General features: G+C 35.6%; 1 protein-coding gene across 5 annotated transcripts in view; it reads left to right on the top strand.

Annotated features, from left to right (window-relative positions):
- ZNF385D (zinc finger protein 385D) overlaps window positions 1–19,707 on the top strand; it is a 413,388-nt gene that overhangs the window by 206,308 nt on the left and 187,373 nt on the right. Inside the window, exon 1 of one of the 5 annotated variants that reach the window (XM_074538382.1) lies at window positions 11,499–11,520. The exons of the other annotated variants lie outside the window; for them this stretch is intronic. Within the exon in view, the coding sequence (XP_074394483.1) occupies window positions 11,514–11,520 (7 nt within the window). The 5' untranslated portion in view covers window positions 11,499–11,513. Of the gene's footprint in view, window positions 1–11,498; window positions 11,521–19,707 lie in introns of those variants that run through there. 5 annotated transcript variants of the gene reach the window in all.

Genomic DNA, 19,707 nt, shown 5'->3' with positions numbered 1-19,707 from the left:
CAACCTACTGAAGCTGAGCAATTTTCAGGTGAAGAGAGAAATCAGTGCATGTTTGTAGGGATAATTGGAGGTTGCAGTTGCCGCTTGCCCTCAGTAGAGATTTTAAGCACTGGAATAATTTTAAACATGGGCTAATTAATCCCTGCAACGCTGCTGTGAGGCAGATAAGAAATGCCATATTGTACAAGCATGGTAGAGATGATAACTTCAGGCACAAGTGTGTTAAGTGTGTAGGTAAACCAGGACTATTACCCAGTACACTTGAATTCCAGTGAGTTGTGTGCTTGAATAATAACTTTCATCTGAACTAGAAGAATTAGCAAACAGTTCACATCTCAGAAAAGAGGAGAAATTCTCCTAATTGTAAGAGAATTTCACATTTTCCCTGTTCAGAATCTTGATATGATCAGGATGTTCTGTGGCTGGGGTCATTCACCTTTTTTTTTTTTTTCCATGCATATCTATCTAGAGATAGACATAAAATTGATGTGGCACCTGTAGTTTTGTCCATTTAATTTTATAACAATGTGATCCCAGCACCATACAAATTTACATTAGCTTAATAAGGACTCTATCCATTAGGCAGTGGCATTTTGAGCTGAGAGAATAATTTTTAAAATAATAATAATAGTAAAAAGAAACCAGAATAAAATGGTAGTCCTGGTGTTAGAGACACAGTATTTGAGGCTTTTATGTCTGAGTTCATGACACATCAGAACAATTATGCTTATTATTGCCCATTACACAAGAAGCAGTATCTTTGTCTAAAGAGTCTGTCAGGAATAGCTTAAATCTCTGAACATGCTTATTTTTCATCACAGGCAGCTAAAATCTGTTTCAGCTAGAGACTGTTCCAGTTGAAGAAACCCAATACCTAGAAATTTGCCCAAGTTAGCCAGAGAATAAGTGTGTAGCTGTGTTTTATTGTTCAGATCAGCGCATATGTGGCATGAATAACCTTAGTGGATTAAAGATGATTATATGGTCTGGGTAATATTAACAAGTATAAAGCAAGAGCAGAAGATATGTTCTTTGAGAAGAATTTTGTCAGAAGTTAATCTCTTATTTAACAGTCAGAGCTACATACATATTAGTTTAAAATTTTAGTTAGAACTTTTCCAACTTTGAAGAGTTTCCTGGTTATTTCAGGATAACATTGTAATCTTTCAAAACAAAATTACAACAGTGCAGTTTTTGTTGCAAAAAACAAATGTCTAAATGGAAGTTTTGGGATTTCTGTTTTAATATCCTCATATAAAATGTATTAAGATAATATATGAAAGTTGTGGAAGTCACCACCGATTTCTGCTATGGTTTTGAAAAGAAGAAATCCCCTTTCCACCAGGGAAAATGACACTGGATTAAGTAAACTATTGCAACTTGAAATAGAAGATTATTTTGTGATATTATTTTTTCTATATACTAAATTTACTAGCAAGGAATACACCAAGAAGGTAGTGATCCTTAGTCCTGACTAGGATTTTGATCTTCATAATCAACAAAAAAGATTCAGCTTTCATAGTGATATACTACTTTATTTTTCTCTCAAATTACCACCTGGGCTGGCATTTGTCATGATAAATTTTTGAGCAGCTATGTGGTCACTAATACAGTATCTCAGCAAGGATGAATGGACCTGAGTGTATCACTGGTTTCACATGATCTCTCTGTTCATTATGAAAAATTGAGTAATCCATATCTTGGAATAAAAAAGAACATAGTTTTTAACTGTAGAACCTCAGATTAATTCATAGATCATAGTTGTAAAAGTTTTAGGACACAGTCCCTCAGACTGTACAACTAAAACATAGGTTTTTTTACTCTTTTGTTCATTGGTACCTAGACTAGAGCCAATATTTTAACAAATATGTATCACTCCCACCTACAGCATTTTCAGTGCAATAAAGATTGTAGCAGTTCCTGCCTTGCTTACATTTAATTGAAGTATTTTGAAGATATTTTAAGATTTCTACCTATATACTAATGTGCAGCTGCACTGCTTCTCCTTTTTCAAATCATCAGCTTGGTGTAGTTGAAGTGCAATAACCAGGAATTTTTACTTAGGTTTTGAGGGATTTTTTGGTTTGTTTTTTTTTTTTTTTTTTTTTTTTTTGGGGGGGGGGTTTTTGGTTTTTTTTTTTTTCTTTTCTTTTCTTTTCTTTTAACTTATGAACAAATCTTCACCACTTTGTACCATAATACAGTGGAAAAAAAAAGAGAAATAATTTTTACTAACATGAGTGGTCAACATCTCCTTGGCAGTACAGTAAGAGTCTTTTGTGAGCATACAAGAATACTTAAATACACATCCACACTTACCTGCGTATAAATAATTCTGAGTAGTGGTCAGGATATCACAGGAAATTGGATTGGCATTTAATAAAGCTTACAGGTGTTTGGGCATTAAAATACTCTAGCACAAAAATGACATTAACAGTGATGTAGTGTCCACAGTCTTATGAACATTTAGTTGTATCCTGCTGTTAAGCTTGCAAGTGATACTTCATTTGAGATAGGGATCATAGCCATGGTAAGGAAAATGTGTGAGTGATAACCAGTGTTGCTTCTTGGCTGGTAAAATAACTATATAACTCTCAGATTTATGTTGGAGAATAAACCTATTCCCTCTTTACCCAAAGGTGAAGGGCAAGAATTCGTACTGGGTTTGGAAAGGACTTTATCCAGTTGTAATGCTAAAGTTTCTCTGGGAAGTACAAGTAACTCCTAAGCTTTGCCCTTAAGCAAGTTCACAGTTCTGTCAAGCCAGCTATTTCCTACTACTGTTAGCAAATTTATTCAGTCAGGTTTGGTTTACTCTTTGAATATTGAATTTCAGATAGGGTCTCTTTTCTATTGATTTTATGTATAAAAACATAAAATGTCTCTATGTTTGTTTAGGGACATATATTTATAAAAAATTATGGAGCGCAAGATGTTGTATGCTGCAGTGTGTTAACTAAATGTAGTAATGCTTGCACTTTTCAAAATAATTTTTATAAAGGAATATGAAGATGCTGTGCTGAAAAGTGGAAAACCTGATTTATTATTCCTGTTTGCTTGTGCCATTAAGCTCATTTTTGCATACTTGGAATTTTAGTTCTTGTTACTCTGAAGTCCTTGCTACAAGTCCTGCCTAATGGGAGTCTCCTGGTTGGACTAAACTGGTCTTCATTTTGAGAGTTGTGTAATTTAAAGATCTGTAATTTCCTTGGTAGTAAACTCATTTTGCTGCAGTGGGAAGAGGACTGGGAGCCTTTGCTTTTCAGTCTGGAGAGTGTGGATATGGGGAGTAAGAGGAAACAAAACCACGGCACTGGAATAAGGCCTCACCTGTAGTAACAGCCAGAGCGACACACACCGAGTCCTTCCTAATGTTTGTATTTTCCTGGGAAATCTTGATAGCAGCCTGGTGGAAAAAACCTCCCAAAGCTGTCAAGAAAATCCCTCCTCACTACAGTGTGCACAAAAGATTTCCTAATGAAGCTGGAAAGGAGCTGAAGAAATTATATCTTGTTTATGTCCACATTACTTCTCAAATAAGAGACTTCAGCTTAAAATGTTATTTAGCTGTTCAATTTCATCAACTTTTCTTAAAGGTCCATTTAGTTTTTTTCCACACATACAGTATTTACTTCATAATGAAGCACACAAACAAACAAACAATAAGATTCTAGCTTTTTATCTGAACAAGTAAAGGTTATCTTAAAATGTTATTTATTCAAAGACTATTTTATTTAATTGAGCTTTTATATTTGGAAAATGCTTTCTCTGTGATTAGTATTGTGTTCAGTATTGCATTCTGCAATTCAGTCAGAATGGAATTGTTTACAAGATTTCATTTTTTGCACTCTTCATTTCTTTTTCTTTATTTTCTTTTTTCTCCTGAATATACTCTTCCAGAAAGACACAAAAACTTTGCTTTGCATATTTTTATGTATTAACATAATGGCTGATCTCAACCAGTTTTATGCACTATAAAGAAAAAAGAGCCCAAAACCCTGGCCTTAATTTCATAAATATTGAATAATGGTATATTCAACTCTTTGTGAATAATGACATCTCTGCTGTTCATTACTATTTTTTAAAAACACTTCTTTAAAGAAAACCCACAAACACCTCACAATATTCCATGCCCAGCGGACTTATTTTTTCTTTGAAATTGTACAAACTTTCTTGTGTCATCAGGGTTAATCTAAGAGGACTTAACTTTGCATGGTAATTATTTTATTTATCTGTAATACTGATTTATGGTTAGTTAAATAAAATTCCTCCGTTACTGAGGAGCTTTTATGCTAAAGATCTATTTGATGTAGATCCTCAAAAAGTAAATGTGGATATTTTTATCAGTAGCTTAGAGGGAACACAATTTCTTTGAAGCTTGAAGACAGAAATCCCTGAATGACAGAAATGTCTTTAGAGGGAGGAGGGGAGGAGAGGAAATACCTTCATAAAATCTGAAAAGCACATTCCTGTTCTCTGATAGTGGAAGCCATAGCACAATGTTTGCCAGAGTTTAGCTAAGCTGATAAGCACAGTGGAATGAGAAAAAAAAAAAGTTACCAAGTCAAGCAAACACTGACTATCAATGATTCAGCCAGCACATTTATAAATAAAGTATTTTACAGGTGTAAGTGGAATTCAAACAAGAGTAAACAGTGAATATTTTGGCTAAGTGATGTAATGGCAGATCCACATAGCTGACCTGAAAGTCATTTTAGCATTGAATAACTAGTACTTTACAATCAACTGTTTAATCTGTGACAAGAACAGTGCAGAGTTTGTGTGAGAAAGTGATGACAGAACTGATTTCCAGCATTTTTCCAAGAAAATGTATTGAAAAGAAATTTAACTTTTTTACTTGGTAAATTACACAGATTACCAGATTAAAGCTATTTTATCACACAGAGGAAAAGAATCCTATGGAAGGATGTCACAGGCTTTAAGAATAAGTAAAAAAAATCAATGTATGCATTTGCATGTATTTATATGTGCGTATATATATATGTATCTATAAAGATGGCATCAATATATATGTGCACACTGTTAATTGAGATTGCCTGTGCCTGGTGCATAATCAAAAAGATTCCATGCTTCCAGTTCAGTAAAGATTACCTGGATGATAATTACCTTTTATTCTTCTCTTGCTTTGAACAATTTAGTTTTAATGCAAGGAAAAAAAAAAAACAACAACAAAAAAACCAAACCAGGTGGTGTTGTTGGGTTTTTTCCCATGAAATTGCCAGCACTTCTTAGTTTAGCTAGATAACATCTGTATGTCATTAACAAGTCAGAATATAAAAGAGAGTAATTAGGAAAAAGAATTAGCACTTTAAAAGATAAAGACTAAATGAACACTTAGGTACTGTGAAGATCATATTTAGTGCAGAATACCTAACAAATTCCTAGTTATTTAAACCAGTTTTCAAATCCCCTGCTAGGCTAATTCCTATATAATATGGTAGAAGGACATGGGTTCTATTTTTGGGTTTGCAATCATATTTTAAATAAATAATATTATTCCCCTGTCTCATTTTCCATATTTTTAAGTAGGGATAATAAGCTTTATCTGCCTTGGCAATACATTAAAGAGAGTATAGTGCTCCAAATTATTAATTCTAACACACATACACATGCACACCTAAACAATGGAGATCAGTCTGTTATTGAACTTGAAGTAAGAACCTGTCTCAGTGTTCCAGATCTAAAATCCTGGTCTTTGAGAAAAACAAAAAGTTAAAAGCATGGACTTGCACTTACTTGAGAAAGAGTAAATAATTTGAGGTAACATTTTTCTGGCACGCTGAGAAAGCAGAAGGTGTAGTAGCACAGTTATGAGAATCCTTTCTCGGGAAATCTGACCTTCTAAGCAGCTTTGTTACAGGATGAGTCCAATGGAGAGGATCCAGAAGTGTTTCCAATTCTTGGGTCCTCCTGTAGGCAGCAGCTGCAGCTGCCTTCTGACCCCTCATTTACTCTGACACAGACACAGATCAGCGTTCCCTCCAAGTGTCTAGTTCAATGAGAAGGGAATCCAGGTGCTTTACCCAAAGAGATGCTGCAAGTGTGGGCCCAACCTCAGCAGTCCATGAGCACAGGCATTACCACTTGCCAGCAGTTAGCAGACAGCCTAGAAAAGTGGCACTTGGGCTACAATAACTTCCCATGTTTATCTCAGTGATGTGTGTAACAACTAACAGGGACAGTGTAATGCTGTAATAGGATTATTGGCAAATTATTTGCAATAATAAGCAGAATAAAGTTTTAGACTTTTTTTTTAATTGCAAAAGCTTACAGAAATAAGATAGAGGGATTACATTGAATATCATGTGCTTCTGTAGTGTTTTGTAACTCAACCATTTCTGTATTGTTCAAATGCATGGGAACTGGAAAATGGAAGGGAGAAAAGCCATTAATCAGCTTGCTGATGTGTTTACCTTATCAGGCTGAAAGAAGTGCTGAGAACAAGCAGGTAGCATACATTATGAAAAACAGATGGAGTGTCAGATATGGCTCTGTGAGCTAAATCTGTGCAATGGCAGAGATTTAACATTACCCTTAATATAAAATTCCCAACTCTATAAATAAAATGATGAGAAAATACTCATGTGTGTGTAGAGACCTGGTATACACTTCTGAATCTAATGCATGTTTCCCAGCTGACATTAGGCAGGTAACTCAAATCTCCTGTATCATCATATATAGCTGAGCAGCAACCTATAATCTCACTCCTCAGCCAGTTCATTACCCATATAACAAATACAGTATTCTATCATCCTTTGATGTGCCATGTCATCTGCCTCCAAGCAGTGGCTACTGCTTGCTGTAAGCACCCAGGCAATTTCTCAAGCAGTCCTGAATATTAGCACTATGATGTCTAGTATGAGGAACCCATTATTTCTGTGTTTTTACCTAGTCTTGTGTGGTGTCTTTAAAAAGAAATTATATTCCAGAAATTCTTTACTGGAAAAGAAATAATAATTATATTTGTAAAATTATTCCTTTTATTGCATTTCCTATCCTTTTTATTGCATGATCCTAACGTGATAATTTTTTAGGTCAATTTAATACTAATAGCTATTTAATATTGTTTGATAGTTTTGGGAAATGATTTTGCATTCTAGTTATCTTTAGCCTCAATTTAGGATGCAGATAAATCTGAAGTTCAAGAAAGGCATTCTGTCTCAATATAATGACATAGCTGGGATTTATCTTGTGTCATTGACTTTTCACTTCATGATTTGCACTGATGTTTAAAAAATGCTATTTGATAATGAATGGAATAGAATTCATACAGAGCATCCTCAACTAAATTTGCACTTTTTTTAGGCCATGAATAATTAGGTACTGAAATAAAGAATGATTGCCCAATAGAATGATATGTTCACTCCAGGTCTGATGTACAGATCTATTGAGTCTATTTTCATATGTTGATTTTCAATAAAAGGAAACACCCTTCTTCCATAGGGGACTGACAAGACTGATTACTGTAGCAACTTCAGCCATGTAGTGAGATAACCTGCTTTAGATCATACATAGGTATTTTTTGCTTCATGTGCATTTTGCAACCCACTGTTTGGAAAGAAGTCATCTGTGGATTTGGAGCTTTCTGTTGGGATACCACATGTAGGGTCTTCTGGTTTGCTGTGGAATATTGTTTCTGACTGTGCAAACTTATCTCTTACGGGCAGAAAATTCACCTTTATACATCAGAACTGGAGTTAATCTCTAGAGAAGGCCAGCTGTAATAGCAAGTGAATTAAAACAAACAGCCTATTGACAACCTCAACATGCAAAATGCAGAAATGGAGACAGTGAATTTATTATTATCATTGCACAGAGATGCTTCTGCATGGATGTGTAGATGGACACAGTTCTGTGGATTGTGAGGCTGTTGTAATTAATTATGATGAACCCATTATGGTGGGTCTTCCACAACACCTCTTCCACATGTAGGATAGATACACTCTTGAATCTTGTTTATCTGAAAAATATATCAGGTAAAGGAATGTTCTATTTAATAATAATAAGAAGAATATGAATAATAATAAGAACAAGAACAATAAAGTTTAATAATGACTGCCCAAGGAAGAGTCAGTTCTTTCACATGTAATAACTTATAAGGGAGCTGGCTTGAATGAATTTGATTCAGCACTTACCTTGACTTCCTAAGAGTTCATTAACTTGTTTCAAAGAAAATGTATACATGAACACACCAAGTCATTGTCACTTTGTCGGAAATGGTAATTGTGTTAATAATTGCTTTGAACCTGTATAATCATTTTAACTGCAGTGCTGTGGAAAAAAAAATTAGTCACTGATGTGGATGCAAAAAGAGATACTACTTATTTTTTACTGCGAGCTAACCATTGCTGGTTTTTTACAAAACCAAACACAGTGATGATATGAAGTTCTTTGCAGATGTGCATGTCTTTGGGCCAAATATTTAAACTGCCCAAAGCATTAGACATGCTTATTTGAGTACTTGAGTATTTCGTTAAAACTCTGAAGTGATTTTTTTCAAATTTTTTGCAATCTGCAGCTAATTTCCAGGTGATCTTGTTACAAGCTGGTGAAATAGTAGACTTGATTAATAGATACCAAAATGGAAATCAGAATGTGTAATGAATCTTATTCTTACCCTTACCTGTGCCCTTTATATACTGGGAACACTTGACGGGGCTGCAGGGGAGAAAGAGGTTAAATGTAGCTATATCTTCTACCTCGACCTCAGAGTGTGCCCAGGAGTCCCCTAAGCATTGTCTGGGTCTGGTTCCTTGCTGCTTAGCCCCTGACATGCAGAAGAAATATGTGAGTGAGTCATCATCTGCTGGTGCCATTGTGGCATGGTGATGGGAGAAAGAGCTCTGCCAGTCTTTCATGCCTGAGGAATTTTCTTTTTGCTGCTGCCAAGGCTTTGGATGTTCTGGTTGGTGCCTTCAGCTAGAGAAGAGTAACTGTAGGCAGGAGGAAAATTTGGTCCCATGTCCAAGCAAACAATTAGTTATAATCTCCACTCTTGAGTACAAGCCAGAAGATGAGAAGACATGCAACAAGCGAGTCTCAGAGCTTATCCTGAGAAAGCACATGGCAATAAGCTTTCAGGTTCCCACTGATATTAACAGCTGAGCTATAAAAATGTCTTTCAGTTCAAATCCAGACTCCCCTATTGATTTCTAGCTTGATTTTTGCATGAATGTTCTATCTTTTTCTTATCAGCTTCATGCAGCTCTAGTTGGTTTGGCACGTTGTGATGTTCTTGACATCGTTCAAAGAGATGTTAAGTTAAAGCTGAACAGTTTCCTTGACCTGAAGTTTAAACAAGAATTTGACAGTCCTGAAATTTTATTTAAGACCCAGAAACATTTCTGTAAAAATACATGGCAAGTGTCCTTTATTAAGCATTTCCAAGAACTGAATGCTAGCTGTAATTATTTTGGGGACAAATATTAACTTGTCAATATTTTCCTAGGCACTGTTCAACTGCAGATCAAAAATAATTGACAAAGGAGACTTTTATGCTAATCTGAAGCCTGTGAGATGCTTCTTCCCCCCCCCACCACCCTAGACATTTTTGTTTCACAGATATACGTGAGTTGATGTGGGTGCCTTTTACACACTATGGTATGAATAAACCTGTAGGTTTCACAGTCAATCTGTCTGGATTATCAAAATTCTGACAAGTTATATAGAGACTGGCAATGGTTGAGGATGTTACAGATTGCAGAAAATTATTGATAAACCTATTATTTTTAGTCATAATTGAAGTACTTTGCTCCAGGTTATTATAGAAATGTTGCAGTCACCATTATTCGTTTGTGTCCCCTTTTTGTTGAGGGTTATTGCATGTTGTAAAAGTGACAGCTAGACCTGGCCCTGAACTGAAAACTAAAAATATGAAAATATATTGAGAAAAAGCAGAGAAAAGCCTATAAGACATTTGAAATAGCAACAGAGAGGAGTTTTCTGAGCAATGGACTGAGAAAATCACTACAAATTAGAAAGAACTGGATTGTGCTGTAATGTCTCCTTTCTCTGCAATCACTGTTTTGAGGTGGTATTTGAATGCTCTATAGACTCCTTTCTTATCTTTTGCTCTATGGTAACTTTTTCAGTTAGGAATTTACTGTTAGGAGAATAAGAGTTTTCACTGATCTATTTTAAGGTCTTATAAATTATTGCCTTGTGATCGTATTTTCTACTGAATAGAGCTGAGGAGGACTTCCATATTCGTTGTTGCAAGGTGTCAAATCAGAGGAAGATATATATTCACTTTCATGGATTGTAAACAATGCTTTATACTTTCGCAGAGACAAAAAGCTTTTGGGACCTAATGGTGATATATTTTTTAATTTCCCTTGGAATTTAAAAGTAGATTGCCAGGATGCTGAAAGAGGAGGCAGGAATTGCACACCTGAGTCAAATATATGGAGAGTCTTGCTTTGATCAGCAATTTGCTCCTAATTGGCTTGCAAGGGAGCTTTTTGGGGGAGGGAATAAGGTGTGGATCAAAGCAATGTAAGGATTTCACAACTGTTTACATCAATTTATCACCATGCTGTAATCAGATACTGACTAAGAAATCTGATGCCGTTACAATATTGCACAATTCACAAAAGAAAATTATGAGATAACTATGTGCAAACGAAGTGAACTTATCACACTAAATATCTGCAAGCAATTTCTTGCCTGTGAACATCAGCATAATCCATTGGGACATACAAAATACAAGTGGTAAGTTTTGGTTTTTACTTATTTTACTTGGATATAATGTTTTGTGGTAGCTGATAACGTGTCTATCACCATACATAGGTGCAGGTCTGTGCCTACATAGCAGCAAATACTTCATAATAAAATGTTATACTTTTTTTCAATAGTAGCAACAGTTCACAGTTCTGGAGAATTTTGTTTGTATCTGCTGATTTATAGATGGGCACCTTAAATGAAGTACATAATTAGGAACAATTCAAGTAACACTGGCTATAGGTAGTAGGGAATCCTTAGGTAGCTTTTATGTCTTGTAGGAAAGGATCACATGGGTGCAGCTCTTGTGGCAGTTACAGTCTCCAGAGTGCCTTTGCACAAATGAGCAGACTGGATCCTTAATTGTGCAGAGAGCAGGCGCAGAAAGAGCAGCATTCAGATGATCCCCTTCATTGTGTCCCTGTTGCTAAGCAGAGAGGCTTTTGTACCAGTTGGAACATTTTCAGGCTCTGTGGCTGCATTCCTAGATGAGTTGCAATAATTAAATGTGAAAGCAGTGATTGCCAGCGTTGCTTGCCAGTTCCAGTTTTATAATAAGGGGCAAAAAACATCTGATCAACCCCAGACAGAAACAGAAATTTGTTTGACCTGTAATTATGTGCCAAACCAATGGTGGTGTGGGTTTAAAGAGACAAAAATATAAACTTCATCTGAAGGTATGAACTGTCTTACTGTTCTGAGTGCAGATGTTCCTTTTTGATAGGGAGTGCTCTGGAGGAGGAAATTCCCTTTAAGTGGTTCTCTTTCTGCTGATGAGAGGTGGGTTGCTTTGTTGTTTTGTTTTGTATTTTTAAGCCTGTTTCAAGGCTCCTTTAGCGTCTTATTGTGCTTGGCACTGAGTAAATTCTTTTTATGCAAAAGTCCAGGTATGATGTGTAATCTGCTGGTTTTCCAGTTCTGTTGTTTCATCAGCTTTTCCAGCCACCTCCTCTAAGGGCTGAATAACAAGAAAGATGGAACTGAACTTTTTGTTGCTTCTGAGCTGACAGCTGTAGGGATGGAGAAGTGACAATAATTAACTTTTAGAAGTTATGTGACTGAAAGGGGCCTGTAGTCATTTTCTGTTCCTTTGGGTGGACTTCGTGGAAGTAACTCATGGCTACTGGTGATTCTTGTTGTTAAATCTTGGTGAAAGGTCTGATAATATAATTAATACCACTCAGAGAATAAAACCAGGTCTGCTAAAAATGTGGAGTTATTTGCTTTTTTCTTTTGCAAATTTATCAAAAAATACAAATATGATTCTCCAACATAAAGGGATTACCAGGAGAAAAAAATAGAATTAAGTGGACTTTATCTTTTGAGGTTGTTAGAATTTTTATTTATGTATTTTAAAGTTTATGAAATTTGACAGTTTCTACATAATTTTTCCAATCTTTCCCCAACCTGTTTATAAGCATTTTTTTCATGAATAGATGACCAAGAAAACAAGTGAGACATCCTTCCTCCTTGTTAACTTCTAATTCAGAGTAAGAAGGAGTTGGGGTTCAAGTTTGTCCCACCATGAAATAAGACTTGTCTTTCTGAAACTAGTGGCTTTGCAGAAATGGCTTTTCTTCTCATCGGAAAATAATTTTGCATTAAAATTTCCAGACAGTTTCTGTGAATGTAGAAAAAATTTCTTCTCCCATGGATAATATAAAAAAAAAAAAAAATTAAAGTTCAACCCATAATTTAGTTCTGGCATTGGAGACTTGCCTTGAAATACTAAGAATTCTCAGTGTGAAAACCATGTTTTTTTCTATGTTTTCACAAGAGCCTATATAAAAGTAATTTGTGAGGTCTCCAATACCCACTTTCCTTTTACAGGTCTGGTATTGTAAATTGTAGGAGAAATAGAAAAATGTGAAGTAAGTCTACAGTTGTCCTTTTTGTTCTAATTTTAGCTTTACTATTTGTATAGCTAGAATCACAAGCCTCTGACAATTTTACAGACTTTGTCAAGTAAAAGTTTTTTGGAGACTTGTGCTGGGCATGGTAGTGAGGGAGCAGGTATCAAAAAAATAGATGGTAACTTTGAAGAATGGTATAGGAAAAATTCCTACTTATTATTCCTTTGTGTGGTAGTAAAGAAAGCTTCTATTCAAACCTTCTCCTTTGAATTTAGCAGTGGCATTAGGTTATTTCCTCTTAATAGCTAGCTAATTTTTCACCTGATTGATTTTTGCTGAACCATTACCTTTCACTGGTAGCTGTCATTGCCACAAATTCTGCTCATTTTAATTATGGCTTATATAAAGAATTACTTTTTTATCTTTGTTCAAGCTGCAAGTCACATTTTATCATGTAAACAAAACAATTAAAAATGCATAGAGAGGAATAGCTGTGAATAATGTGCCTCTATAAATGGCTTACATAAGACAGAATGGTATATAATGCTGTCTCTAAATGTGTTGTCCCCCATCTTGCTGCTATTGCATTACCTCACTGTAGAGTGAATGCACAATGTGTCATTAATTATTTAGTTTTCTGTCTTTCTAGGCTAACATTTCACTATGCAAAAACTCCCCTTTATTTTTGATTTTTTGCTGTTGGTGCTCGTTGATGCTGATCCTTAGATGGGAGCAAGGGCCTTGTCAGGGAGATACTCAGAATGCCCACCCAGTCCTGGTGCTTTAGAAGTGAGCCAAGATTAAGCTGTACTCATGCATCCTACAGGTGGGTCAGGGTTGGCACAACAGAGCTACTGTATGCTGAAAGCAGTACCAGCTATTTTGCAATAGCTCCTCTATGCTGGCAGGTCCTGCTACTGCCTTAATAAGCACTGCAATGCAAACAAGTCTTGAATCTGAGATATTTCATAACTTTAGTAGGTGGGGGGCTTTTGAAACTCACCTTGGCAAACAAATATTTGTGAAGAGTTGCTTCATAAACACATTCATGATGAATATTCATCTGCTGTACAGAGGAGTTTCTGACTGAGACTCAACCTGTACGCATGTACTAGGACAAATTTTCTACCACAGGAAATTACAATAATTTAAAGGAAGACATGAGTGGAATAAAGAGTAGAGAGAGCAGTTGTAGCTGCCTTAGTGATTCTGTTTTGTCTAAAAAATGTTTGATTTAATTCCCAAGAACATCTGCCATATTCAGTTTTAATCCATTAGACCTATCCACTTTTTAAGGACAATTTGGGTTGGAAAGGACCTCAGGAAATCTCTAGTCCAACCTCTGTCTGAAGCAGAGAGAGGTTGAAAAGAAAGAAACTTGTAAGATCTGACTGGGTTGCTCAGAACTTTTAGACCTTGAAAATCTCCAAGGATGAACACAACACATTTATTTTGAATATTTGTTTTCCTTAACTAAGGAAAACATTTAATCTTATGCTGAAACTAAATGAGACATTAAGGTTATTGCAGGATGAATCTGAATCAGTTTTCAGGAGCAGAGCAGTAACCCCCAGGATGTAGTTTCATCCTGGCTTAAGTGGGAGGCAGCCCAATTCCCAGAAAAGAGGAGAAGGTTCCCTTGCTGCTCCTGCAGGCAGAAGTGTGAATTGTGGGCACCTGTCATCAAAAAATAACTCATGTTGACACTAGTCTATTTTATTATGATTTTGTTGTATTTTTGCATTAGTTCTCACTGGAATATCTCCCCTTATTGTTAGTAGGAGTTATGCAGTTGAAACATACAGCAAGTGTTCATCTCGGCACATATCTAAGTGAATTTTGGTACTTTCAGTACTTCCACATAGTAAGATAGTAAAAATAAAGGCTTTCTGGGCAAAAAACCTCAGCATTTCTGTTGAGATTTCCTTTTAGGGTGACATGCCTTTGACTGATCTGTCACAGCATTATGGAGATAAAAGTTTACTGGGGATAGATAGCTACTTAGGCCAGAATGCTGCCAAAGCTTTGCAGGAAATAGATTTGATTAGATTAGACTTTAGGTCCTTTTTCTATCCCAGCTGTGCTTTCAGAGAAGTAATTATTCTGTTTGGCTATGATATGAGTCAGCAAAATGAAAAGGCAGATTTTTCTGCCTTAGGAAAACTATGGCATAGAGTGTTAGTGTTAACTCACAGTTTTTCTTGCTCAATGTTAACAAAACTCTAATCACCTTCACCAAAGTCATGCCTTGTGATGTGATTCCAGTCCTACAAGTGGCTGTTCTGATCATCTGGTTTTACATGCACACCATGGTCACAATATGAAAGCTACAGTTCTGGAAATGCACCTACTCTGCCTCTGTTTCCATTCCTACACAGGCATATTCTTCCCTAACTTATTAAACATATGAAAGCTACAGTTACAATATGAAAATGGTCACAATATGAAAGCTACAGTTCTGGAAATGCACCTACTCTGCCTCTGTTTCCATTCCTACACAGGCATATTCTTCCCTAACTTATTAAACATCATGGGAACCTCTGACCTGTGACATTCAGGGAGACAGTTTGGACTTTCACAGAGGTTAGAAATGGGAGAAAACTTAGCTATAGCAAATGAATTGTTACTCCAATTCACTTTTCAATTATGGAGAAATAAATCTAAATTTAAATGTGTTATTCTGTGTATATAACTTTTGTTCACTCAACCAAATTTATGTATTGCCTAGAGAAAATTGGAATTTATGCCTCTTGGACAATTAGCAAGATGTTATGCCACCTTTTTGATCTTTAATAATTCACATGCTACTTAGAGTTCCAGCCTCACACCATTGTTGTTCACTGGTTACCAGTCCATGCTTACTTCTGCTTTTAGTTTTCCTTCTACATTTCAGCCGCATATGTTAAAATAGAGCAAACTCTATTAGATCTAGAAGAACACACGTAATTGTGGCATGAACTTGAACTGATCACAGGCAAAGAGCCCTTGTGGTTAGATAGTGATTTTTTAATCATCAATTTTAAAGTATTGAAATGTGAGTAATGCGAAATAAAATACTAAAATATTATCTACAATGACATTTATCTCAAGGCTGTGTGATATTACTTGTGTTATTTCATCCTTGGGTGTTTGTGCTTGTGCTTCATGTTGTGAAAATGAGCATGTAATGTTAAAGACACAAGTGACTGTTTTAAAGAGCTTACCTGTTATATCTTCAGTCAAGAAAAGAGTTTGAGTCAATAAACTGACTCTCTGTCAGGATAGCATGTGAGGTACTAAGAAAAGAGGGTCTGCTGTGTTTTCTCAAAAATACCCTCTTGGTGAAGAACCATTTTCAAATATTCAATCTGAGCCTCCCCTGACATAGCATCATGGCACTCCCTGTCATGGCATGGCCCTGCCACTGGCCACCATAGAGAAGAGACCTGTACCTGCTACTCTGCTTCCACTTGTGAGGATGCTGTAGACAGCGATAGGTCTTCCCTCAGTTTCCTCTTCTCCAGGTTGAACAAGGCAAGTGACCTTATTCAGTCATCATATGGCTTCCTCCCTAGACCCTTCACCAACTTTGTAGTCCTCCTTTTGGACACTCTCTAATAGCCTTGTGTCTTTCTTATATTGAGCTGCCCAAAGCTGCACACAGGACTTGAGGTGAAGACTTGCACCAATGCAAGGTAGACTGGGACAGCCCCCTTTGATTTGGTTAAGAGAGCAGTCTTGAGAGAGTGAGTGAGAGTGACACCAGCGTAATTCATCTTTATAAGCTTAACTACTTCAAAGCTAATTTTATATTGCCTTCATGGTTTAATAGATATGGGATGTAACTACCAAAGCAATAAATACGGAAAAATATTATGTGTATCTCTATAAGAATAGCTTTCCTTAGGTAAGGTTTTAGTTCCTTTTGTTCTTCATTTGTCTGTATTGCATTCAAAGCCTAATATGCTCACTGAGTCAGGCCAGACAGGATATATAAACAGTACTCCATCTCTGCCAACTACATTTGTAGCTTCAAGTGCTTTGCATTATTTATTTGAAAGTGTCTGTTGCTTAAACATTGTCTTTGGCTGCATGATTTTAAAGTGACAGGAGGTCTATGAGTTTGGGTCCCTTTAGTGAAAAGTGAAAGCTCATTCCTATAAATTTTGATTTTCAGCAATAGGAAACAGTGTCAGAAAGGGTACTGGATCACGTTCTGTATGAAAGTGGTAATTGAATCTTCTAAACAAATGGCTGTCTGTGCTTCAACTTTAATTTACCACTGACATTTATATAGTGGGCATCTAACATGTTTATGCCATTCTTGGTTGTTTAGGCAATATAAAGGACTCATAAGAAAAGGATTGACATCTATTTGTAAATTAAAACACATGATTCTGTATTCTGAATAAAATTGCCTTGAATGTGTAATATAGATTATTCCATGTGTTATTTAATGAGAGGCTCCAGAAGATGATTTAAGACCCAGATTTCAAAAGCCTTGCAGATTCTGCAAGTTCCGTTTTGTGGGACTTATACTTGTATTAGATTTCTTAAGGAGCCCTGCAAGAATGTAGAAAGATAAAAAAGTCTTCGGACAGTTCGTCTCTGGATCCTACACTGAGTTCTCCTGACAGGAAGGGGAATGTCTGGTGGTGGTTCCTGATTCTGCATATGAATTGTACATTAGTTGAATAACAGTTGACAACATCACTACACTAGAGTAGGAAATGTGAAATACTCCCATTAAGGGTTCCCTAAAATTCCTATGGTCTGGGTCTTATTGAAATTTCATGGCTGTTGATACTTTTTACAAGCATAAAGCCTAAGAACACTTTTACTCCCAATAAGTAACATTTTTTACAATGCTCCCCGTATTTCCCTGAGACCATTCAGAAGAAAGGTCATGATCCTTAGTTACACAAGATATGGACTTCAGAACCTACAAGTAAACCTTGTTGTTTCCTCAGAAGAATTTCTTAGTATTAATTTGAATCAATCAAACAGGTAATGAATAGCCTGTACATTTAATTTAAAAGAATTGTGTTTAAAAATGCTTGGGAAGCCTTTCTAGTTGTTTCATAATGGAAATGCTAAATGTTATGTCTTGAAAATGTCAGAATGTTTTTTAACTCAATTGTAGTGATTTATTTTGATGTTTTTAGAGCAATTTCCAGTATTCATTAAAAAAAAAATAAACTGGGATTTTGGGGGTGGTTAGGTTTGTGTTTTTTGGAAATTTTGAAATGGTTTCTGTCATTTAAAAGTCATGAAGTATGGAAAATAAATTCTTAATCATAAAAAAAACAGATAGATCATTGTGCTATAGAAATATGGTGAATACTGCCAAAGCAGAATATAAGAAAGGGACAAGCTTTTCAAATTGTACAAATGTTTTCCTTTCTATATTTATTTTATGTGAATTATGGCATAAGTATAGTCCCTCTTGAAACACAGCAGAACCCTTCTTTATTGATAATATTTAACACATGTAAAAGATAAAGAGAGCAATTTCAGAGTACTCCTACCTCACTTAATTGAATTGCTCTTTATCAAATAAATGTAGTAAAATGCAATTTCTGGCAATGGCAAGGCGATCACAGATGTGGGGGTAAAAAGGAAGGCTTAGGAGAAAAAAATGACATGGTAAATTTGAGAGAAATTATTTCTGAGTGCAATATTGTTGAAATTGTTGGACTAAATACTTTCCAAAGAGGACAGTGTGAATAAATAGGAGCAGTAAATCCTGAGAATGGAGGAAAAGATTATTGAAATTTTAAGTACTATTTTCTCTGTAAAGTTATCCATTTGTTTGAAGTCCTGTTATATCAGCCAAAGAAATCCTTATTTCAGGATTGTGCCGGAAGACTTCAGTTTTATGAGAGTGCTGACCTTGGATTACTGGGAGGGTTTCCTGGAATATCCAATCTAAATAATTATCCAATGATTATACTAGCTCTTTTTCAAATGTTATTTTATCTGGAAATTGAAAATAGGATAATGAAGTTACTTTGTCCCAAATCCTTGATTTAGCATAATTCAAGTCCACTAAGCTTCCATGACTTTTGAAACCAAGTTTTATAGTGCAGCTATAATATGGTTACAAAATGCAGGTGTCATTGGTCCGAGTTCTGTTAGGAGCGGAGATTTTATTTATCTATATTTGAGATATAAGTCTATCCCCTCATTAATGACTTTTTTGTTTGGTTTCTTCAGTATATGTGCACATGATATGTAACACTGTCTGAAAATATGTATAACTTACTACAGAAATGAAAGACTTCACATTGATTCAATAGGAAAACCACACAGAATTTAGAGTCTTCCCTGGGGTCCTGTCCTATTCCCATTTAGACTGGCAGACACCTTCCTCTTTCTCTCTGTTAAAATAGGCTCAGGGTCACAATAAAAATTTGAGAGTACTGAAGGGCTTTTCTCTTCTCTTTGAAATTACTTCTACAGCACCTTAAAATGTCCTTGATGTTTAACTGATTCTTCTGTGCAGATGAGAATTGCTGCTCCTAATAGCTGATAGTTTGATAAAAAAGAGCAAGTTACCATTCAGTTATAACACACCAAATACAGACAGATATCTGTTTCTATTTTTAATGTTAAGAAATACTCTATGGATATCCAAAGACAGAAGACAAGTTAAGGAACAGGAAAGAACGAAATAAAAAAAAATATATAAATAAATCATGGATTCTAATATCAGGGTCCCAGATATCACACACTGATGGTTATTTAATGGCCTAAATAAAAAAAACATTTTTTTCTACTAACTGGATTGCAGGGTGAGAAGTATATGTAGGACTTGTTATTATATCTGCTTGTTGGTTGTTTTTGCTGTTTGGTTTTTTTTTTTTTTTCTCTCTTCATTCTACTTCATGGTAGTTTAAGCCCTAGGGATGCTTTGAATATCCCATGGAAATAATTTATCCAGCTATCATTAGAGAAAAGCAAATTTAAAACTCTGCATTCCTAATACTAAGCTAAGACAAGGTGGTTGTCAAGTTAGTTAATTCAATGCATACCATACAAAAATTTCCTTATACAAACCGAGTTATCAGACCTGAACATAACGAGTAATAGCAACAATTAAATGTCCTTTGATCCTTTGTGAAGATGTTGATTA

The sequence above is a fragment of the Zonotrichia albicollis genome, chromosome 1 (assembly GCF_047830755.1).
Source record: "Zonotrichia albicollis isolate bZonAlb1 chromosome 1, bZonAlb1.hap1, whole genome shotgun sequence".
Lineage (NCBI taxonomy): Eukaryota > Metazoa > Chordata > Aves > Passeriformes > Passerellidae > Zonotrichia > Zonotrichia albicollis.
This window is presented reverse-complemented; position numbering and strand designations above follow the sequence as displayed.